The following is a 23,355-nucleotide window of genomic DNA, read 5'->3' on the forward strand; positions in this document are numbered from 1 at the left end:
TGTAGCTTACCTAGTTACGGAACTCTAATTTGAATGTCAGCTGGGTGGTCTGGTACGAATATGGTTTGAATTTTTATAGTCTGAAATGGTGATTATGGGGTCATAGATACAGTTAACGAGCAAGGCTAGACTAGTGAAAGTTTAGACGTCGTCTGCGGAACACGTCAGACTCAATTATAAAATTTACTTGTAAGTTTCTTAATACATAATGATAGTCATTTAAATTTCGATATAGTTCATGTTAATTGGCATTAAACATGTTTGAAAGTCTAGACCTATAACAGAATGTTACGGTGTTTTTGCTTCTTATATTGTGCTGGTTAACCGGTTCAAACCGGTTGCTTTCTTGCTCTTAAATGATGAAAAGTAACTTACTGTATATCTTCCATAGCTTGATGAAAAGTAACTTACTGTATATCTTCCATAGCTTGATGAAAAGTAACTTACTGTATATCTTCCATAGCTTGATGAAAAGTAACTTACTGTATATCTTCCATAGCTTGATGAAAAGTAACTTACTGTATATCTTCCATAGCTTGATGAAAAGTAACTTACTGTATATCTTCCATAGCTTGATGAAAAGTAACTTACTGTATATCTTCCATAGCTTGATGAAAAGTAACTTACTGTATATCTTCCATAGCTTGATGAAAAGTAACTTACTGTATATCTTCCATAGCTTGATGAAAAGTAACTTACTGTATATCTTCCATAGCTTGATGAAAAGTAACTTACTGTATATCTTCCATAGCTTGATGAAAAGTAACTTACTGTATATCTTCCATAGCTGGGCTATGGCTCCTCTCGTTTTGTATCCTATGACGCTTTAACAATGCAGGTTGGTAGATGTTCACTGATTATCGAAAGTTTCCTGAACGTATGATACGATTTTCTTCTACATGCGTACTTTGGATCAGCGGACGCATGTAAAATTGATTCTTCAAATCATTGATCTATCTTCAAACCTTCTTAATATGACAAGAGACTAAACTATGCCTGGTATTGGAATATATACAACCTTTTACTATTATTTATCTGTGATTGAATATCCTTCAGAACAACTTTAACTCCTATTAACAATGCTTCGTTTGATGCCATTGGTAAAAATATTTGTATACTCTTTTAGGCACAATTTTTTTTAAATATCAATTATAAAATAGCGTAATATTATCTTTTAAAATAGTCTATTAAAGTACTGGATAAATTTGGCTAAAATTGGAATATTTTAATTCATAATGAAAGTACCCTTGGTCGGTTACAAAGGAAAATTTCTAATTAAATAATTATAAAAACAGTATTAAATTACTTTAACATGAAACGAAACATCTAATATGTTTTTGTCATGAGTAATTATAATCTCAAACGCAGCGAGTGTAGCGGGAATTTAATGTTACACTTTCAAGGTTTCTCGTCTAGAATGGATTGAGTTAGGTTATGAACAAATAAAAACGTAAACGATTTCGCCAGGAAGTTGATACAAGGCCACACAGTTTGATTGAACGAAACAAAAAACTAATAAAAATTATAATCCCCGTTTTGATATCGTTTTTTTTTTAAATTTAAATATGGAACGGTACTTACTGGCTTTACAACATTTTTTTTTTAATTTGATCGTTTCGGAAAGCAAAGGAAATAATAAGGATTTCTGTGTGTGTGATGAGTGAAACGTGTGTATGTGTGTTTGAGTTACATAACTGTTAACGTCTATATTAGATTTCTATTTTATTATATTATGCGTAGAAATTGTTCGTTGACATAATAAATTATACTCAAGTATTCATTTTAACGATACCAAATTATTTGATAACGAAAAACAATTTTATATATACTTATATGTAATTTTGATTCAATTCTTATATTAGGTACCGGTTGTTCTTCGGCCTTCTATTACTGATTAACTTAGGAATAAATTAAGCCTTATTAACTATGATATATTAATATTTAATTATATATGATTTAAACAAACCAGAATCAACTTTATTAATCATATTATCTAACAGAATCAATTTAGACTTCCGAGAGTTATAATATGTTAGATGGAAATTTATATATAAATTAATTTGATGAATTAAAAAGTCATGCGACATTTTTACATATATATATATATATGTACTAAAGTTCGTTGTGTAGTGGAAATTCAAGGTCAATTATTATTTAAATTTTGTGTTATATATGAATTTGCAAGACTTTTCTTAAATTTTTAGAAACTACATCGTCACTGAACAATAAAAGTCCATTAACGTTTGTATACAACGTTAGGTTTCATCTTTTTTGTCTTTATTATGGATATTTAACTAACTATTATTCAGGATCGCAAGCTTCGTACTTATTTTACTATTGAAGACATGAGTAGATAAAGGTGATTTTTAACGTTATGTATAAAACTATTAGGTATATGTAAAATAAAATAAAATTTTCATAACATTTTCATTTGTGACAAACTAGTTTTAGCCTACGGCTTTGCTCGCGTTTTAATGGTTGATCGGAATGGAATTCAAGTTTGCTTCATTGAAAATTTCATTAAATTTGGTTCAGTGGTTTTGCACCACAGACAGACAGATAGAGTTTTTTTATTTAATGTATTTATTTATTAGATCACCAACAAAGTACACACTGATACATGATAGCACACAGTTTGTAAAATAAAAAATAAAAGAAGTGGTACCTCAATTACAGGTGATAACTGCATGAACAGTAAGGCAACATGTACATTAAAGCACAAAAAAGCCAATAAAAGACTAATCAAAATAGCAAGTTACAAAACAAAACAAAGCAAATAAGCTTTCATAAGTTATTTTCGAATTTATTAAATTAGTATAGATGTATCAACTATAGTTCTTTAATTGGTTTTTGAGACGTATCCGAAAAGCTGTTAAGTAAAGCCAATAAGCGATAAGGTCGCTCATGCACTTAATGCATTCATTCCGCGAATTTATAATGTTACGTACATATATTTGCATTTGTAATTGAATAAATACATAAAATAAATAATTAAATGTATCACATGTTTGAGATTCAAACACTCCGACACTGCTAGAGCATTTACCATGATAGTTTGACATATATTTCTGCGTAATATATCGTTTCAATTCGCCACTAGATGGCGGCACTTAGTCTATAATATAAATAGTTGGTCGCTGGCAATATATAAGACTAGTAGTCATCCACGTCTTCGCTCGCATTTTAGAGGCTTGGTTGGCATGTTTCTGGCGAAAAAAGTAGCCTATATCCTTTTTTGTAGTTCAAGTTTGCTGCACTGCAAATTTCAACAATTTCGGCTCAGCGGTTTGGGCGAAAAAGAGCTAAAGACAGACATACAGAGTTACTTTTACATTTATAATACTAATGTAGATTACGCCTTGCAGATTTTGATAGTATTTTATATTGTTATTGTATTTATTTTCAGGTGTTAGAAGCTCTGTCGTCTTACGAGCCCGAGTTACTCACATGCGGCGCTCCGCCCCCGGGCGTGACCGACCCCACGGCCCGCACGCTGGCGCTCCTAGCGGACATATACGACAGAGAACTGGTGGGGGTCATCGGATGGGCGAAACAGATTCCCGGCTTCACGGACTTGGCCCTTAATGATCAGGTGAATAAGTAAATACATTAGATTAAATGTACTTTTATTTAACAAGCGCAGATATTCAAGGTTTTTTGAGGAAACTTTTCCGTTTGTTAGAAATATCCATATATATGTAAATGAAGCTCTTTTACTCTTCATTTAATTTAATAAATAATTACACTTGCTCATTACTTACTATAATTATTATCTATGGTGGCAGCACTTTTTACTCTGTATTTATTATATAATTTAATCTGTAGAAAAAGGCTCTCTGGTTTATTGTACATTATAGTTACAAGTTAAGATTTTTGAAAAGGAATATGAAACGATTGTAAAATTGAAATTGAAGCAATAGCTTTTAATGTTGTTTCTTTTTTAAAGGTTAGTAAATAATATAATGTTAATTTGTACTAGGTATATAAGTAGTCGTAAATAGTATTTGCAAATATAATATTCATTGTATCAAACTTTAAAAAAAAAAAAATAACTTTTTTACAGAGCAACAACTAAGTTTTTTGTTTATTTATTTTATTTTTTTATTTTTTTATTTTATGGTATAGGTTGGCAGACGAGCATATGGGCCACGTGATGGTAAGTGGTCACCATAACCCATAGACAATGACGCTGTAAGAAATATTAACTATTCCTTACATCGTCAATGTGCCACCAACCTTGGGAACTAAGATGTTATGTCCCTTGTGCCTGTAGTTACACTGGCTCACTCACCCTTCAAACCGGAACACAACAATACTGCATACTGTTATTTGGCGGTAGAATAACTGGTGAGTGGGTGGTACCTACCCAGACGGGCTTGCACAAAGCCCTGCCACCAAGAAACTGTTTCAATAAACAACATATTACATATATAAGCCGGTCGTGTAAAGGTGGATTCCCACGACCCGCTAGGCGACAGGCCTCACCAGGCGCTGCCCCACCTGTGTAGGCCTGTCACGGCCTGTACTGAGCGTTCCCACGGCAGTTGTCGGCCTGTTGACTGACATTCCAATATGAGTAGTGAGTCGTTTGTCCATTCCATCATGTGCGTGTACTCTCAGGCACGGCCGCAGGTGAAATGAACGATTACAACCGACGCACACGCTCCCGTACAGGCCGCTACAGGCACCGTTGTGCCACGCCGCGCCGCGCCTTTGAACTTACCGACTTCCGATGGGTCGAACGGGTTACATCAGGCCACCGCAGGCCACATCAGATGCGACGGTTCCCATGGCCTATCGGTCTGTCCTGGCGCGGTCTGACCTGTGAGAAATCAGGCCGTGGGAAGCCAGCTTAACGTTCCCGCGTGGTGTCCGCAGATGCGGCTGCTGCAGAGCACGTGGGCGGAGATGCTCAGCCTGATGGTGGCGTACCGCTCCATGTGCGCGGGCGGCGCGCCTCGCCTGCGCTTCGCGGCCGAGCTGTCGCTGGACGAGCAGCAGGCGCGCGACCTCGGCGCGCACGACCTCTACCTGCAGGTACCTACCTCTACTTCCCACCTACCTCTTTAAATTCGAAGGAATACAAAAGCCGGCTAGCGGGTAGGACCGTACATTTTGAATATTCAACGATAAGTCTATCTTACACCGTTGATTGCCTAGGAGATCGCTATGTAGCAACAAGGTCGCCACGATTGTACAACAACAACCTGTAAATTCCCACTGCTGGGCTAAAGGCCTCCTCTCCCTTTGAGGAGGAATGCGGGTTGGTGGAATACACATGTGGCAGAATTTCTATGAAATTTGTCACATGCAGGTTTCCTCACGATGTTATCCTTCACCGCTAAGCACGAAATAAATTATAAAGACAAATTAAGCACATGAATCAGCGGTGCTTGCCTGGGTTTGAACCCGCGATCATCGGTTAAGATGCACGCGTTCTAACCACTGGGCCATCTCGAATCTGTACTCACGATTGTACGCCAGATCTATTTAGGCCAAATCTATGTTATATTAATTTTTATTTGTCTCTGTGTGTATAATAAAGAATTAATAAAAAAAAAAATATAACGATAAGTGTCAAGTGACCCGCTTGAGACACGTATGTGTCACGAATGTGACGTTAAGTGCGCGTGCGCAGATCGCGGGCGTGTCGCGGCGGCTGGAGCGCGCGGGCGCGCACCGCGAGGAGTGCTACCTGCTGAAGGCGCTGGCGCTCGCCAACTCGGAGGCGCGCATCGACGAGCACTCGGCGCTGAAGCGCTTCCGCGACGCCATCCTGGCCGCGCTCAACGACGCCGTGTCGGCGCTGCGGCCCTACCACGCGACGGCGGCCATGCAGCAGCTGCTGCTGACGCTGCCGGCGCTGCGGCTGGCCGACGTGGCGGTGCGCCGCTTCTGGGCCGCCGTGCACCGCGAGCGCCGCGCGCCCATGAACAAGCTCTTCGTGGAGATGCTGGAGGCCTGCCTGCGGTAGGCGCCCAGCATGTGATAGTGTATATATATTTATGTTTCGGCGTCGACGTCAGTTTTATGGCTGTGAAGTGGCGGACTTTTCTCTGATGTTGCACGGCGTCGCGTCTTATGTACAAAACGATGGACGGATCTAGTACAAAACTTGTTACTATTTTTGTATAATATTAAAAGTATATCTAGTTTTACGGTTTGGTGGAGTTTCGAGATTAAAGTACGGTCGAGGAAAGAATCGGTCGGCGGCTGCTTACGAGTGAGTGATTACTGAACTCGTTCGGAGTGTGTGGCATGTAAATAATTCGTCGTATTAAATCCAACACCGCTGTAGTGTAACCGTTCCGTGGCGAAGCCGATAGAGTATGTTACAAAACGTAGCGGCATTTTTTCCCCGACTGTAAGTTACTTGTGAATTTCATACGCGGTGGCCGTATTCGGCTTTTCTATTTGTTTTATCGTTTATTTCGTACGAAGTACGTTTTACACTTTATTCACTGTTGTCGGTGTACGCGGTTTGATTAATTCTTCAAATCTGCACTTTGTAATGATAATTTTTAACCTGACTTAAAATATCAATATCAGTTAAGAAACGAGTGGTGTCGTGGACACCGTTTTGGAACGAAGTTGCTTTCACTATATATTATGAATTTAGTAACAGACAGACAGAATAAAATAACAAGTTTCGACAATAGAAAACCATAATAACAAAACTGTTATTAAAAATCCCTTGTAAAATACTACAATAAAAAAAATTATATTGAGTCCTTTTTTAAACAAAACTGTATGTATAATAGAAAAGTAAGAAAAAAAAATATTGTCTTTTGATTTCTTATTATTTTGATACTCTACGGTAAGCCTGTAAAAGAACTTCGTTCCAAGAAAAGCGATATTTTTGGAGGTTAACACAAGAACCATAGACAGTGATAAAGAATAAAAGGATCACTATAGTCTATACTGAATCAATATATTTTTAGAGCTGTTCCACTTACCGATTTATATATGTCTTAATGTCTATAGAGTATTTTTTGGATTGTTGTAAAGACTGTTTTACCATCAATGTATGAATTGAATATAAAAATGAAATTGTACATAAAAAAAAAATATGTTGTATTTAAGAGAGTATAAAGTGGAACAGTATTATAATACTGAATACCTCAATAATCTGTTACCATTCAGTCATTTATGAAGTAAATATGAATTATGAAATAAGTCGAGTTTATCGCGATCGGTAAAGTATCTTTTGATGATCTGAAATTTTAGACTAGAATATTTTAAAATTCCTATTATGTATTGAATAGGTATCGTTTAACAGAAAAAATTATGTACCTAAATTGTAACGCAATAAATAGAATTGTTTTTTTGAAAATATTATAATTGTCAATTATGTAAAATTTGAGAGATTTTACTGATCGTTGTAAAAAGCTAGTGTACGCAATTATAAAATTCGTCAAAAGTTATAACAAAACTTTGGACCTGACGTAATCTAAATTTTATTTATAAAACTTATATCACAATATATTTTAGTCTATGTCTGTGAGAAATGTTTATTTTGTAATTAAAAAAAAATTGGTAATTGTTTCTAATTTAGTACATTGTTGAAACAGCTTGGTTGTTGAGATGTATCTTTATATAATATTAATCAAATGATTAGGTTTATGAATAATTTAGAGTTAGGCGTTTTTACACAGTCGCATTTTAAGATGGTTTATATATATATTTATACAAGTAATTAGTTTTAGCTTAGCCTATACGACCTTTTTATTTGACGAATTTTATAACTGTGTGTATAAAACTTTATCCTCGTTAAAAACGGTTATGGTTATTTCCAGTGAATTATTTAAAGCGTCCTGTTGTAGTTATTCTTATGTTAAGAATATTCGATTTATTTATAATTTGTAATGTTCTCGCTGATGCAGCGTTCGGTGTGATAGATGTACAAAATGTGAGATGTGCCAGATTAGATTTTAAGTTTTTCTTTTCATATTGTTTCCACGGCGTGTTAGTACTATCGAAATAATATGAAACTGCGTACAAGCTACGATATTATAATTCTACTATTTGTATATTGAAATAATGTATTTTGTCATAGATAATGGTGCTGTTCTGCTTAACACAATATGTTAGTGTAGTTCTAACGATTTGACAGGTCTTAAAGACTTAAGTAAGATGAGCGAAATATAGCAATATTTTTAGTACTGTCAAATCGCTTAAGTTTAAGATATCGTGGGTAAAAGCTTCCGCACCATTGTCCAATTGAATTATTAATTGTGAAACATCAAACAGATAGTTATATTTAAATGTTTTTCTATGATTTTCAAAGAGTTCGCCATTTTGTTTTGTGAGGACAAGATGGCGCCGAGTATATTTCGATAGTCATGACCGGCCAATATTATTTGTACAGGACTTACAGCTGTCTCTTATTTTTGTAAGAATGAATCGTATGTTTGGATACAAGAAGTTATTGGATTATATGAATTGGTCTTGGAGATAATGTGACATAAATTATAAAATGATGAAAAATGCATCTTTTATTTACCCCATAAAAATATTTATAAATATATAAAGAGCCGATTTTCCAATTCTTAAATGAACAGACAGTACGTATGAGGCTTTATGGCCTTATGACGGTCAGATTATAATAGAAATTATGGACATTTTTGATATTGTTGACGACCAGGCAATGACCTTAAATAGAGGACACATTTTTTGACACCTTCATACTTAAATGTCTATTTATTTTTTTGTAATGAATATGAGTTATATCTAGCGTGTATTATTATTTGAATAATACCGTCAAATTCAAGTCAAGTTGCATTTGTTTTTCGCTTCTAACACATAACATCATATGAGCTTTTCTCGCTCATACAAGTTTACAGTAAAGTTGGCTTGATATAGTACGACACAACTTAGATGTAGCATCGGCAAAATTCTTAAAACCGATCACAACCGAATTGAGTACGCTAGCCCAAATTATCAATATTTATTTCTCATGCTAATATGATCTTTGCACAAACGTAATAACTTGTATTGTCATATGACCAAATATATTCGTCGATTTGACACGTCGATGTACATCTACTTGCTTTCTCTGACGCGAGAATCTATAGCGACGAATAGCGTCGAATGTCGCGATAGGGAGCTATTTCTATTGGTTGTGTAAATTGGCGGTAATCAATTGTATTTTAATTCCATTGCATTTTCCGATGCTACATATGATTTGTGTCGTACTATACGTGAGTGTTGATAAAATGTGTCGTTAGTAATTGTCAACCTCGATTTCCAATGCGTTTGCTGACTGATCTTGAAATAATGGCTACTTGGATTTTTCGTACATATTGACTGGACTATTTGTCCTTTTACAGTCAGATAAGTTAATTATTCATTCGATTTTTCAATAATTGAACAATCAAACCTTATTTGAGGTATTTCAATAAAACAACTAGTTTGTAACGATAATTTAATCAGCCTTACTATACAATAGCGAATTGATCGTACAACAACTCCCTTATTTTGAAGTACTCTTCAGACAGAACACCTTCCAATGCAACGCGTCCATTTTCCAACTAAAAAAACAAAGAAAACAGGTAAATCGTATATGTTTTTAAGTAAAATAAATTCGTTGAAATTGACCAAATAAAACTGATTATTTCCCTTATCGAAACTTAGTAAGGCTAAATCTATTCTATATCTATATTTGATTTATAATGTAACCTATTATTCCTACTTTCTTTATAGGTTTGTAAGTAATACAACTTATTTTTTTACCAAAGCAAGCCTTATTCAGCGCTGATATATATAAAGCAGGCTTATTTTCAAAGATGTGTCATTATAGGTATTGATTCAGATAGATTATAATTTCAACCCAAAAACATACAACTACTAATATTTACAATGAATAGTTATGTGTATATGATGAGATGTGTATGAATTATAGTATATAATAATCAATTATAGTACGACACAACTTAGATGTCGCATCGGCAAAATTCGTAAAACCGATCACATCCGAATTAAGTACGCTATCCCAAATTATCAATATTTATTTCTCACGCGAATATGACCTTTGCACAAACGTAATAACATGTAACTTTGACGCGTCGATTTACATGCACTTGCTTTGCTTGACGAATAGCGTCGAATGGCGCGATAGGGAGCTATTTCTATTGGTTGTGTAAATCGGTATTAATCGGTTTTATTTTCATTCCATTACATTTTCCGATGCTACATCTAATTTGTGTCTTACTATAAGTAGCTCTCAAAAATCATAAGCTCAACTCAGAGGAGACAAGATTTAAATAAAACTAATTATAACGGATGAATCGCGTATAATAATTATTTTTAAACATCCCGACGTTTCGAGCACTTTGCAGTGTTCGTGGTCACGGGTAGACGGGTAGTCTAAGGTGTGTAATAAGGTGTGTAATAATCGCGAAAATTTAAGACAACATTAGGAGACAAGACGTTAGTGCTTACCCGTCGTATGGCGATGGTGCCGTTGCAGCACTCGAGCGCGCCGGCGGAGAACTCGGCGCTGAGGCCGAGCTTGGCGAGCGCGGCGCGCAGCTCCGACAGGCGCACGGCGTTGACGAACGACGCCGTGTGCGGCGCCGCCGCGCGCCCGCCCGCCTCCAGCGACATCATCTCGTCCGACGGGCTCTCCTCTGCGACCATTCGCTCATCGCTCACACATTCATACTAATACTGTATATGAATTGATTCTAATACATCTGCGAGCATTCGCTCATCGCTCACACATTCATACTAATACTGTATATGAATTGATTCTAATACATTAGAAATGAGATGGCCCAGTGGTTACAACGCGTGTATGTTAACCACCACCACTATATACATGTGGTTAGTTTGTGTTGATAATTCATCTCGTGCTCGGCGGTGAAGAAAAACATCTTGAGGAAACATGCATGTGTATAATTACATTGAAATTCTGTCACATGTGCATTTCACCACTTGCATTGGAACAGTGTTATGGAATATGTTTACAATCCTCTCCTTAATAGAAGAGGAGGTCTTAACCCAGCAGTGGGTGGCAAATTTATAGGCTGTTATCTACTAATACATTGGCAAAGAAGGCATACTATTCAATAAAAGATTAATACGTCAATTCACTTAGTACGTAATAAATCATACTAATACATAAGACTCCTGTTATGAGGGCAATCAAATCTACTCAAATCAAAATAAACTTTATTCAAGTAGGCTTTTACAAGCACTTTAGAATCGTCATTTTACAATTAAGTGAAGCTACCACCGGTTCGGAAAGTAGATTCTACCGAGAAGAACCGGCAAGAAAATGTTTAATTTAAATGTTAAAAATACCAAGTCATGTTAATTAAATACAATTATTTAAATTAATGTATCCTGCTTGGAAGTACTCATACAACAGGTATTAACTGCACGCTTTTTTATCATCTATAAAATCTTGTATCGAATAATATGCTTTTTCTACCAATGTATTTTTTACAAACGATTTGAATTTACGAAACGGCAAAGTTAAAAATGTCTGTGGAATTTTATTATAGAAACGGATACCTTGCCCCAAGAAGGATTTATTGACTTTGCGGAGTCGGAAACTTAGCGTTATAAGCTTATCCTTACTCTTAGTGCACATACAATGATTTATAAAAGCGAGAATTAAATATCGGGTGCCCTGTTTATAATACTTAGGTAATGAGTTATTATAGTAATATTAATTCTTAAAACATATGTGTATAAATTTATGTATGAATGTGTGCGTCAAAAGTCAAAGTCAAAAATCGTTATTCAAAATAGAACGTTTTCTTATTGATAGTGAAAAACCTACCATCGGTTCGCAATTTAACACAGACCTAAGAAGAACCGGCGAAAGAAACTCAGCGGGATCATTTGTTTTTTTTTTATACAATGTTACATACACAATAAAAACATATTTTTGTTATTTGAAACATGGAGGCGATCATCTCATTCCCAAGGCGTGCAGTCAACTAGAGAGTCATTATAGTAGCGGCACGCTATGATGGCCATTTTGACGTTTGCCCGCTCATGAAGTTTTGTATTTAATAAATAATTACATCAAAGGAGCAAATTGTTGTTCTTTATTGTCAATAGTGACGTGCAGTCATAAAATTTATCGAATGTGATTTCTTAACTACAAATATTAATAAAGTACACGTATACGTATACACGTACAAGTATGGACGACTCCGATTAAATATAGCCACTAGTGTTTCTTTTTTGTTTCAATTTATTTCTTGTATGTAATGTTAGTGGCGTCAATGAAGCCTTTGCTTCGAAAGTCCTCAAGAACAGCTCCGATTGTGATGTTTTTTTTTTTTTAAATTTTGTTTTTTTATATTATTTAAAATCAGAAACCTCTTAGAGCGGGGACGGAACTATTTATATTGTTTAAACAATATCAACGATATTTATATAAAAAATTAAGTTTGGTCTCTATTTTTTTGTAAAATAATCTCCATATAATCTCATTGTAACAAATAGTTGTTACCAATAAGTTTTTAACAACAATTTAATATGAAAATAAAAAAAAAATTACCTTTTTTTTTTAAATATATATGTCAAGGCAATTTTCTTCACAAATTTTTTAAATAGAATTATTTAGCTAACGAAGCAGCGCATCCGTAACAACATATTTTTTTTTTTTTTTTTTTTTTTTATTTTTATTTTTTTTTTTATTTTATGGTTATAGGTTGGCAGACGAGCATATGGGCCACGTGATGGTAAGTGGTCACCATAACCCATAGACAATGACGCTGTAAGAAATATTAACTATTCCTTACATCGTCAATGTGCCACCAACCTTGGGAACTAAGATGTTATTTCCCTTGTGCCTGTAGTTGCACTGGCTCACCCACCCTTCAAACCGGAACACAACAATACTAAGTACTGTTATTTGGCGGTAGAATAACTGATGAGTGGGTGGTACCTACCCAGACGGGCTTGCACAAAGCCCTACCACCAAGTATGTATATAATATTGAACGTTGCATTAGAAAGTTTTGTGAGGTATAGGTAGTCCTATACGATACGATACGATATATGTATATAGTAATAAAAGCATACAACTTAATTCCTTACCTCCGACAGAAGATGCAGCAAAACAACATATTAAAAGAGTCTACTGACAAGTTCAGCAATGGAAAAATAATTCATCGATACCACCTGAAGAATGGGGTTGGCGAAGAGAGAATTATTTAAAACCAATCAAAATGACACAACCAGCAGCACCTGACAACGTTTTAAAATTAATATTTTGCTCTTGCAAAACAGGATGCGGTTCAGCGTGTGGCTGCTGAAAAAGTGGTCTTCATTGCTCACCAGCCTGCATAGTTTGCAGTGGAAATGACTGCAGTAACCACCCACAACTTGAAGAAGATGAAGAAGTCTCCGAAATGCAAAATGATAATGAAAATTAAATGTACTTTTTTTGTATTTAACATAATGAATTTTCTATGGTCAATAAAAAAATTATATTTTGGTTCAAAAATTAATTCCATGTCATTACTACACAGAACAAACTTATAGATAATTGTTTATAACATTCATTAATATATTTACAAGTTTTTAATGGATTTAATTTTTTGATTTAATGGGAGGTTTGGAATATGTTAAATATTTCAAACCTTCTCCTCAAAGGGAGAGGAGGCCTTTAGCCCAGCAGTGGGAAATTTACCGGCTGTTACTTTACTTTACTTTTACTTTTTTTAATGGATATTGTATAGTAGAAATTTTTTTTGTGCATAAATATCGTTGATATTGTTTAAACAATATAAATAGTTCCGTCCCCGCTCTAAGAGGTTTCTGATTTTGAATAATATAAAAAAACAAAATTTTTAAAAAAAAAAACATCAAAATCGGAGCTGTTCTTGAGGACTTCCGAAGATTGCCTGTTTTATGTATTCATTGACTCCACTATGTGTTTATAAAGTTATTAATTCTAATTCAAATTTTTGATTTAAATTGATTTCGTTCGAATATATTACTTAAACTTATTTTATAATTTTTTTATTAAACCTTTTTAATCAGTTACTACTTGCAACAAAAACTTGAATTAAATTACTTGCAAAAAAACAAAGATTTAAATATATATTATATCGATAATAAATTTACATTTCACGTCACTTTTTTAATGTGTCAAAAGGTCATCGTATCTTGCCGCTAGTATAGTGTTGTAATATCCTTTAGCACACAAACGCTCTTCAAAAAACGCAAAACGCTCTCTAGGAAAATCATTTATGTGTTTGCGTACATATATAACATTATCGAAAACAAATTATGTGTGTGTGTGTGTGTGTGTGTGTGCGTGTGCGTGTGTTCGTGTGTGTGTGCGCGTGCGTGCGTACCGGCGGCGGGCTCGCGCGCGCGCGGCGCGGTGACGACGGCGGAGAGCCACGCCAGCTCGGCGTCACCCGCCGCGCGCCACCACACGCCCGCCAGCAGCCCGTCCGTCAGCTTCACCTGCGCACGCAAACACTACAGTCAACACTTAGTCCAGGAATTTTAGCACCAAAAATTAGTTCGCTCTGCATAAAATCCTTCTACGTGATTTCTTGATTGGATTATGTCGGAGGGTGCCCCCCAAGTATAAAACCGAGTTTCTGTCGCCCGAAACCGCGAGCGTTAGCCGCCATCTTCGAAAACGTTTTTTTTTTTGCATATATCTCGGAAGTGGTAAGTTTTACGTAAAAAACCGAAGAAATCTTTTTTTTCTTCGGTTTTTAACGTAAAACTTACCGAAGGATTTTATGCAGAGCGGATATCTAAAAATCTTGGAGTAAGCCGGAAAACTCTATTGATGAGACTATATATCATTTTCGCCTCCTAATATATATATACAAAAAATAACATATTATAACCTCCTAATTGAAAAACGTAAAACTGTTAAGTGACAGTTCCTTTTCAATCGTGAACCTCTTTAAATGACATTCATGTTTGCCTATACCTCTATAAGCGACAGATGAACGCGTTTAACTTTTAGTATTTATAAATCATTCTTAAATTTCGACTGTCTCTTTTTTAATTTAAACCAAAGACCTGTTATTGTTTTCTTACATATCTTTATTATAGTTCGAAGAAGAACGGATTCTATTCAAAAAGCCAAATGTGAGCCTTATAAACCTCTATAAACCAGACAGATCTTTTCCGTAACTCCATAAGCTAGAAACTCGGGTTAACAAGAAACCTCATAAAGAGAAAAAGAAATGGCGGTCCCTTGAGCTCTCATTTATCCAAGTTTGATTGTATTATGATTAATTATTTTGGAACGAGCTGTTACTTATAAATTAACGTTTTTATAAGTCTTACACAATTTTAAATCAATTTATTGTAACTTTTATTTTAATATATAATAACTTTCTTTATTTAGGGTGTATTTCGAGTAATGTGAAATGTTAGTATTGCAACTTTTGTAACTGTATAAGCGTGTGGGTACCTGGTAGATGTGGGATTCAGTGGTGGCGTCGACGATGTCCCCGCGGTTCGGCGTGAATATTTGTTCGATACCTTCACTTTCACAGTGTTTACTGAAAATAAAAATAATCTCCGTCGCCAACCTCCATAGGATTGACTTTACATGAGGTTTGTTATACGTTGGACGAGATGTTAGGTCGTTTCAAAGATGCATCGTCAGGATAGCGCAGTATTACATTAATCACAAATTAAAAAATATAGACAACATTGACACATATAACTTAACTGACATTAAAAAAATCACCAGCATAAAAAGGGTTAAGTATACAATTCGCTGTTTAAATTATGTCATCTTAACACGTGAATGTCGTAATAGTGACTTTTCTAAGAGAATAATTGATGGCTTTATAGTAATCAGTATTAAACCCGTATGGTGCCGAGTAACAAACTAACAGTTGAGGATAACAACTCCGTTTAAGCAAATAAGGGTTACGTGATTAAGCTCAACTTTTTGTCTCTCAAAGTTACGTGCCTTGGAAATCACAGAATGTCTTAGGCCAGTTTTTTTTTGTTGTTTGCTTGTGTCAAATATTATTTTCCCTTAGTTGATACAATTGTACGCCTAACTTATTAAAAATAAAAAATCCCCGAGTAAGAGCACTGTAGCTGAAACTGATCAAGCAAATGTTAACTCTTTTGCTGGCTAAATTATCATCATGAGTACACCCTAAAACTATTTTCAAAAGCGACTAGCATCAGGCAAGTTCGTAGAGTATATATCGTAATGCAGTAATAAGTTAATGCGAGTGGAAAGTATAATGAGTCGAGCGTCTCACGTGTAATCATCATAAGTACACCCTAAAACTATTTTCAAAAGCGACTAGCATCATTCAGGTTCGTAGAGTATATATCGTAATGCAGTAATAAGTTAATGCGAGTGGAAAGTTTAACGAGTCGAGCGTCTCACGTGAGCGTGCGCAGCGCGGCGGGCGCGGCTCGCAGGCCGACGATGGCGCGCGGCTTGGCGTGCGCGACCACGCGCAGCAGCGACTCGCCGTCGCAGCGGCCCTCCAGCTCGATGTACTGGATATTGGCTCGGATCTGCACCTGCCTCACCGAGCTCACGCACTTGCTCGGTATCTCAGTCAGCTCCTCTGGAATTTCTCAAAAGTAAAGTAACAGCCTGTAAATTTCCCACTGCTGGGCTAATCGCCTCCTGTCCCATTAAGGAGAGGGCTTGGAACATATTCCACCACGCTGTTCCAATGCGGGTTGGTGGAATACACATGTGGCAGAATTTCTATGAAATTTGTCACATGCAGGTTTCCTCACGATTTTTTCCTTCACCGCTGAGCACGAGATGAATTATAAAGAGCAATTAAGCACATAAATCAGCGGTGCTTGCCTGGGCTTGAACCCGCAATCATCGGTTAAGATGCACGCGTTCTAACCACTGGGCCATCTCGACTCGGAATTTCTCAAACAATACTTTATTCAAGTTTCTCTACTTTATTCAAGTTTCTTAAGAGCTTTTAATAATAATAATAATAATTTATTTATTCTCTCCCACATTACATATATTACAGTTTAAACGTATCTTAATAATAAGTACAATAATGTGTGGGAGACAGGAGCCCAAACTAGGTTGCCCTGTGCTAAGGGTCTCCTGGCTCCACATCTAGGATATCAACAATTTTTTATATAAAATTACATGTAATATGAAAAAGACCAAACATGATATAGACATTTTAAATTATGAAATAAAGACAAATAAAATGAAAAGTAATTTATGTTCGTGACTTTGTTGTATGTGTGCGCGCATCTGCTTTAACAGGAGTATAAATATAAATATAAATATGAGACAACATCACATACATTACTCTGAACCCAATGTAAGTAGCTAAAGCACTTGTGTTATGGAAATCAGAAGTAACGACGGTACCACAAACACCCAGACCCAAGACAACATAGAAAACTAATGGTTATCTACATCGACTCGGCCGGGAATCGAACCCGGGACCTCAGAGTGGCGTACCCATGAAAACCGGTTTACACAACACTCGACCATGAAGGTCGTCGTCATGGAGTGTATTCAATTTGAAGTTCCCACCGATTCCCATCCGTAGTGATTCGATCTCACCTTCGACCTCCATCCTCTGCGGCGGCGCCGGCGGCACGTCGCGGATCTCACCCTCGGCGTCGACGATCTCGGCCAGGCGGTAGTCCTCGGGCTGCAAGGTGGGGAGGGGGGGTATTAGTGTGTGGCGGTGCGGGGGGGTTGTGGGGCGCGCGGCGGGGCACTCACGCGAATGGCGGTGCGGGGGGGGGGGGGGGTGGTTGCGGGGCGGGGCGGGGCGGTGCGGGGCACTCACGCGGATGATCTCGCCGTAGTCGTCGCTGCGCGCGCGCTCCTCGTGGCAGGGGTACATGGCGTGGTGGCGCTTGTTCGTCTTGAAGCAGCCGGCGGGGCGCGCGTCGCTGCGCGCGGGGATGTCGTGGCGGCCCGTCACCACGCACATCTCCAGCTCGCCGTCCGACTCCGAGTCCGACGAGATGCCGCCCGCCTCCTCCCTGCGCGACCATCGGACATTGCAAACTGCGCGGGCGCTCGTGTGTATGAAGATTAAATTGCTCTTAACAAAATAACACTGGTACAACAACTATGTAAATAACAAAAATAATTTTGTATGATTTAGGGGTGACAAAAACCTTTTAAAAATATTAGTATGGGAGCATTCAAGTATTACGTAACGTACGTTTTTGACGTTTTTCTGTACTCCCCCTCCCACTATCTTAAACGTTACGTAACACTCAAGTGACCATTTTTACCTCAAAGTCGCAAAAAAGTATGTTACTCCGTGAAATATAAACAAAAAGGTTTGTCAATTTGCTAGAACAAATCAAAATCAAGGGATTCCCCGTAAAACGTAAATGAAAAGGGTTTCCAATTTTGGAATTTCACTTCCCCACTTTTTTTTTCTTTAAAAAAAATAGCAATGTTACGTAACGTGTTGTAAGAAACACCCCCTCCGCCCCTGTAACGGATCGTAACGTTTTACGAGACCCCCCTCCCCCCAAATTGCGTTACGTATTACTTGAACGCTCCCTATTTCGTAGAGTAGTTTGGCGAAAACTCTTTCCTATTCTTACCTAATCGCATAACTTAGTTTAAAAATAAAAAAAAAATTTTAAATTATCGAAATTTTATTATTTTGAGTTTAGTTTTATAACAAATCCGTCAACATAATCCGATTACCTCTATGATAGCCATTTTTTAACATCATGTGGTCGCGATCTAAATAAAGCAATACAATAAAGCAATACAATAAAGCAATACAATAAAGCAATAATAAAGCAGGCGGGAGACTCACTTGACGTTGCTGCTGACCCGGCTGCGCTGCTGTAGGTAGTCCTCCAGCTCGGCGCCCTCGAGGCGCAGGCGGCGCCGCACCGTGAGCTCCAGCGTGCGGTCGCCGCCGCGCTCCACCAGCTCGCGCGCCAGCGTGCCCGGGGACGTCCTGACACGAAGACGTTATGTGGGGTACCAAGTCGACATACATTAACATCAAATACAACAAGTTTGAACTAGTGTTCAAACGGATATCCGCTACAAATCCAGTTACTTCACATGAGGTGTGCCTAAAACGATAAATGTTGTTTTTTTGTAGACGAGTGTATGAGCTACCTGTTGTTAAGTGGTCACTACCGCCCATAGACAATGGCGTTATGCAACAGCCTGTAAATTCCCACTGCTGGGCTAAAGGCCACCTCTCCCTTTGAGGAGAAGGTTTGGAACATATTCCACCACGCTGTTCCAATGCGGGTTGATGGAATACACATGTGGCAGAATTTCTATGAAATTTGTCACATGCAGGTTTCCTCGCGATGTTTTCCTTCATCGCTGAGCACGAGATGAATTATAAAGACAAAATAAGCACATGAATCAGCGGTGCTTGCCTGGGTTTGAACCCGCAATCATCGGTTAAGATGCACGCGTTCTAACCACTGGGCCATCCCGACTCCCGATAAGAAACATTAATCAGTCCTTACATCGCCAATGCGCCACCAACCTTGGAAACTAAGATATTATGTCACATGCGTCTATTACACTGGCTCACTAACCCTTAAAACTGTAACACAACAAAACTGAGTACTGTTGTTTAGTGGTAAAATATCTGATGAGTGGGTGATATCTACCTAGCGGGCTTGTACAAAGCCCCACCACGAAGTAATATAATATATAAAATTAAAATAATAACCTGGCAGTTAACACTATTGAATTCTGTGAATGCGGCGCCCATTGCAGGAACAGATCTCGCGCAAAGCCGGTCTCTAAGTCGGGGAAGGATGCCAGCACAACCTTGGGTCCCGGGGTCCTTGTGACCTCAGCGACCGAGTGGCATAGATGGAGGTGCCTCAACGCGAACGGGTTACTGCGAGCGCCTTCAAATGCACGCGTTAACTTGTCGCTCATCCATTCTATCTGTAAATAAAAAAAAAAAAAAACATTATCTTTATCATTACAAGATAGTAATCTTGGAGGTCATATCTTGTCAATTATCAGTAAAGGTTTCAACAGAAAGAAACTGAGTGTGTAGTGTGCTTGGCTTGGGGTGTTATCTGAATTTGACACATAAAGGGGTCCATATTCAAGAAGTTTGACAAACACTGTTCAATTATCATTTACATAAATAAATCGGTAAAAATACATTACCTGTGATTTAGCAAACTCCACAACATTGTAACTGACATTAGAAAGAAGGAGCAAAGAGTAGGCCACTAGGCCAGAGTCCTTATTTCTCCAAAGCTGGTCCAGCATGTGAGCTAGTTCCAGTACTCTGCCCGCAGTGTCTGTGCAGACTAGCACAGAGCCACCACCCCGAAGAGTGCTGAGAATTGTTGCTGAAATTAAACATCAAAAGTGAACAGGATGTAGATAAAGAGTATTAAAAATATTAATGTTTTTATGAGAAAATGTGATGCTCATAACATTGGTACAAGGAACAAACACAATCTTGTTACTTCTGTTACTCGAATGCATAGAGTCAGTAACTCTTGTGAGCAATGTATACGCTTCTACAACAGGATCCCAGAAAGCGTTCAAAATGCTTCTGTTGCCAAATTTAAAAAAAATGTTAAGGAACGCTTGTGTGCAAAAGGTTACTATACAATTAGCGAGTTTATGTCTGATAGCACACCTTGGGAATGAAATGATCGCCTCCTTGCTATTTCTAATCATATACTACTATGTATCTTATTAATTTGACAAAAAATAAAATATCAAAAAAAAAAGACCCGTTGAGTTTCTTTCGCCGGTTCTTCTCAGGTCAGGGTGTTCCTTTTTCCGAACCGGTGGTAGTGTTTATTTGACAATCAATAAGAAAGTGTGATGCTTCTATATTGAATAAAGAAATTTGAGTTTGAGTTTGAGTTCATATTTGACAGTGACTTGTGGGGCACACCCAACCAAACAAGCTTGCCTTAGCCTTTAGCTTATGGGTAAAATTGAAACTTTTCTTTATTATTCCTAAAGACTTGATTACTTACTCATAAGTTTTTCATCTCTCAATCTTCTTCGCGGTTGAACATAATCAGCATTCATCGCACCCAGTAAGAGTAGAGACGGTCTCATAATTCTCTCTATTTCGCAACCATTGAGATGCCGTTCCTTCTTATGATTAAAGTCTGGTGCATAAACTATGTCTTCTTCCCCTGGAGCGGCAATACGCCAAACGGTGCCACCAAGTAGGTGACCAGCCGGTAATGGGGTGATACGTAGCCCTAAGCCTTTGCCTTTAATAAAATATAAATAATAATATTATATATATATTTTGATTGGTTTTATATTACACTGAAAAAGTAATAATTTTCTGTCTAATTCAAATCTTACCAAAACCTTTTCTGTTATATGTTATGTATGCCACACTTAAATTACTAGATAACTATTAAGAATAATAAAATATGTTATATTATGTGTATGTTCTTTTTTTCTTTTAAATAAAAAAAAAGTATTATAATATATTCTCTAGTACAATACGATGTGTACAGTAGGGCTCCCCCCCTATTCTCTGTTTAATAATTGTACAAAACAATAAATTTAATTGATAACTACGTCATTTGACATAAAACAAATACAATATTATATATTTTAGTACATAATGTATTATATATATAAACAATATTTTTTAAACTAAAATTAAAACATGCTGATAAGGACCTCATCTAAAAGGGAATGTATCAAATTTATTTAAACCATAGAAACATTTTGTGTAACAACACTTCCATTTATTATTTGTTTACTAGTATTACATTGTAGCATATTAGTGGATATTTGAAATTATGCTTACCTTTCATATCAACACTCTGATTATATTTAAGCTGTGTAATTCTATCAAAAGCCCCATCAACATCGTCGAGTGTAAATAAATCAAATTCTGATACATTCTTGTGTGACTGGTACAAGTCGTACATGAACATTTGCCCCATCTTGTACACTGGTAATGTTGCATATATGGGGCAGTTGAGGCCAAGCTGACCTACAGCATATGGTAGTGCACCAAGATGTAGAGGGTCCGAGTGAGATAAAAGCACTGCATCAATACTGTTCACGTGTCTGAAAAACAAATGGTATAGTCTGAATAAGGTTTGATTTAAATATAAATATTTTATTTTTGCATTTATAATATTAGTATAGATAACTATAACTGGGAACTATCCTATAAGAAGTAAACATAAAAATTAGATGAACAAAGAATCACCAAAATAAGGATTTTGATGATTCTTTGTAAGGGATTATTGTGATTTCATATTGTGCCAGTGTGTATCAGTGTTGATATTACAGTTATGGCATATCAACTTTTGCTATCAAATATATAGAATCAAATCAAATAAGAAAAATATATAAATATTATGGACTTATGCAGTAGCATAATTCTGCATTATACTGATTTATTTATAGCAACAGTTGCTATACTATTGCTGTAATATCACCACCGATCTCTTGGTATTAGTTCGCTCATTTGTCAGTATATATTTAATTTAAAACCTGACATTATAAAGTACTTTTTACTTTTAATTTACATTTTGCTTTGTAATTTTGCTCTCCATAAAGTATCTGTAGTACCTACACAGATAGATCTGTTTCAATAAACATAACCTTAAATGAGTACCTTTTAAGTTCTTTTATAAAATCCATATCAAATTTTTCATCCCATCCGCAGTCCAAGAGAAACTTGAATTCGTCTATTTGAAGGACGTAGCATGGTGGAGATTCGTCTCCAGCCCCGGAGAGACAGTGCAATTTTATTATAGAAGTCATGATACTTATTTATATTTGTATGTAATATAGTATTTAGCTTAAATTAATATCATTATAAGCGTTAACTTATAACATTTGGAGATTTTAAAAATAATTATAGGCAAATTAGAATATTTAAAATAAAAAAATTAAGAAATTCGAGCGACGCCGCTTTTGCTTGTTTTGCTATCCATTGACAGTTGAGTTGACATTGGCATTTTTATATTGACGTTTTATTGTCATAAACAATTACAACGCTGTACAGCTACAGATAATAGGCTATTTGACTGGTTTTTAAAATCCATTTTAAATTATTTAGTAGAAGTTAAGGAACCCAGTAAAAGTATTTTTTTTATTTATAGTACACATTTACCGGAAAGTATCATATTAAAAATTCCATATTTAAATAGCACTCAAAAACGCTACTTGGACAATATGGCGCTGCAATGGTGTCGGTGACGTCACTTTCTTGTATTTTAATCTGTGGTACATATAGTAGAAAAGCAAGGTTAACAAGAAAGTGACTTCACCATAAGCCCGGCTAATCAGGAGCGTTTTGTCACGTGACAAACATTTAAAACATGCATTTTTATTCATGGATTTTTGAATAAATTAAGTATATGATTATGTTGATGATGATTGTCAAATAGCCTTTTCAAATCAATTTCA

General features: G+C 36.5%; 2 protein-coding genes across 4 annotated transcripts in view; one reads left to right on the forward strand and one right to left on the reverse strand.

Annotated features, from left to right (window-relative positions):
• LOC124538290 (steroid hormone receptor ERR2) overlaps positions 1 to 6,473 on the forward strand; it is a 34,753-nt gene extending 28,280 nt beyond the window's left edge. For all 3 annotated transcript variants that reach the window (XM_047115301.1, XM_047115300.1, XM_047115299.1), the window contains 3 exons: positions 3,407 to 3,592; positions 4,879 to 5,037; positions 5,639 to 6,473. In XM_047115301.1, the coding sequence (XP_046971257.1) occupies positions 3,407 to 3,592; positions 4,879 to 5,037; positions 5,639 to 5,974 (681 nt within the window). In that variant the 3' untranslated portion in view covers positions 5,975 to 6,473. The remainder of the gene's footprint in view (positions 1 to 3,406; positions 3,593 to 4,878; positions 5,038 to 5,638) is intronic.
• Positions 6,474 to 9,414: 2,941 nt separating this feature from the next.
• Positions 9,415 to 22,883, reverse strand: LOC124538481 (probable cleavage and polyadenylation specificity factor subunit 2). Its single transcript, XM_047115559.1, has 13 exons — positions 22,559 to 22,883; positions 21,737 to 22,002; positions 20,937 to 21,182; positions 20,104 to 20,291; positions 19,649 to 19,872; positions 18,761 to 18,907; positions 17,762 to 17,960; positions 17,530 to 17,620; positions 16,357 to 16,543; positions 15,412 to 15,502; positions 14,324 to 14,438; positions 10,441 to 10,628; positions 9,415 to 9,530 (listed from the first exon to the last, which is right to left on the reverse strand). Exons 1-13 carry the CDS (start codon positions 22,705 to 22,707, stop codon positions 9,438 to 9,440), a joined length of 2,184 nt encoding a protein of 727 aa, XP_046971515.1. The 5' UTR covers positions 22,708 to 22,883; the 3' UTR covers positions 9,415 to 9,437.
• Between the last annotated feature and the right edge of the window lie 472 nt (positions 22,884 to 23,355).

This window comes from Vanessa cardui, chromosome 20, assembly GCF_905220365.1.
Source record: "Vanessa cardui chromosome 20, ilVanCard2.1, whole genome shotgun sequence".
Taxonomy (NCBI): Eukaryota; Metazoa; Arthropoda; class Insecta; order Lepidoptera; family Nymphalidae; genus Vanessa; species Vanessa cardui.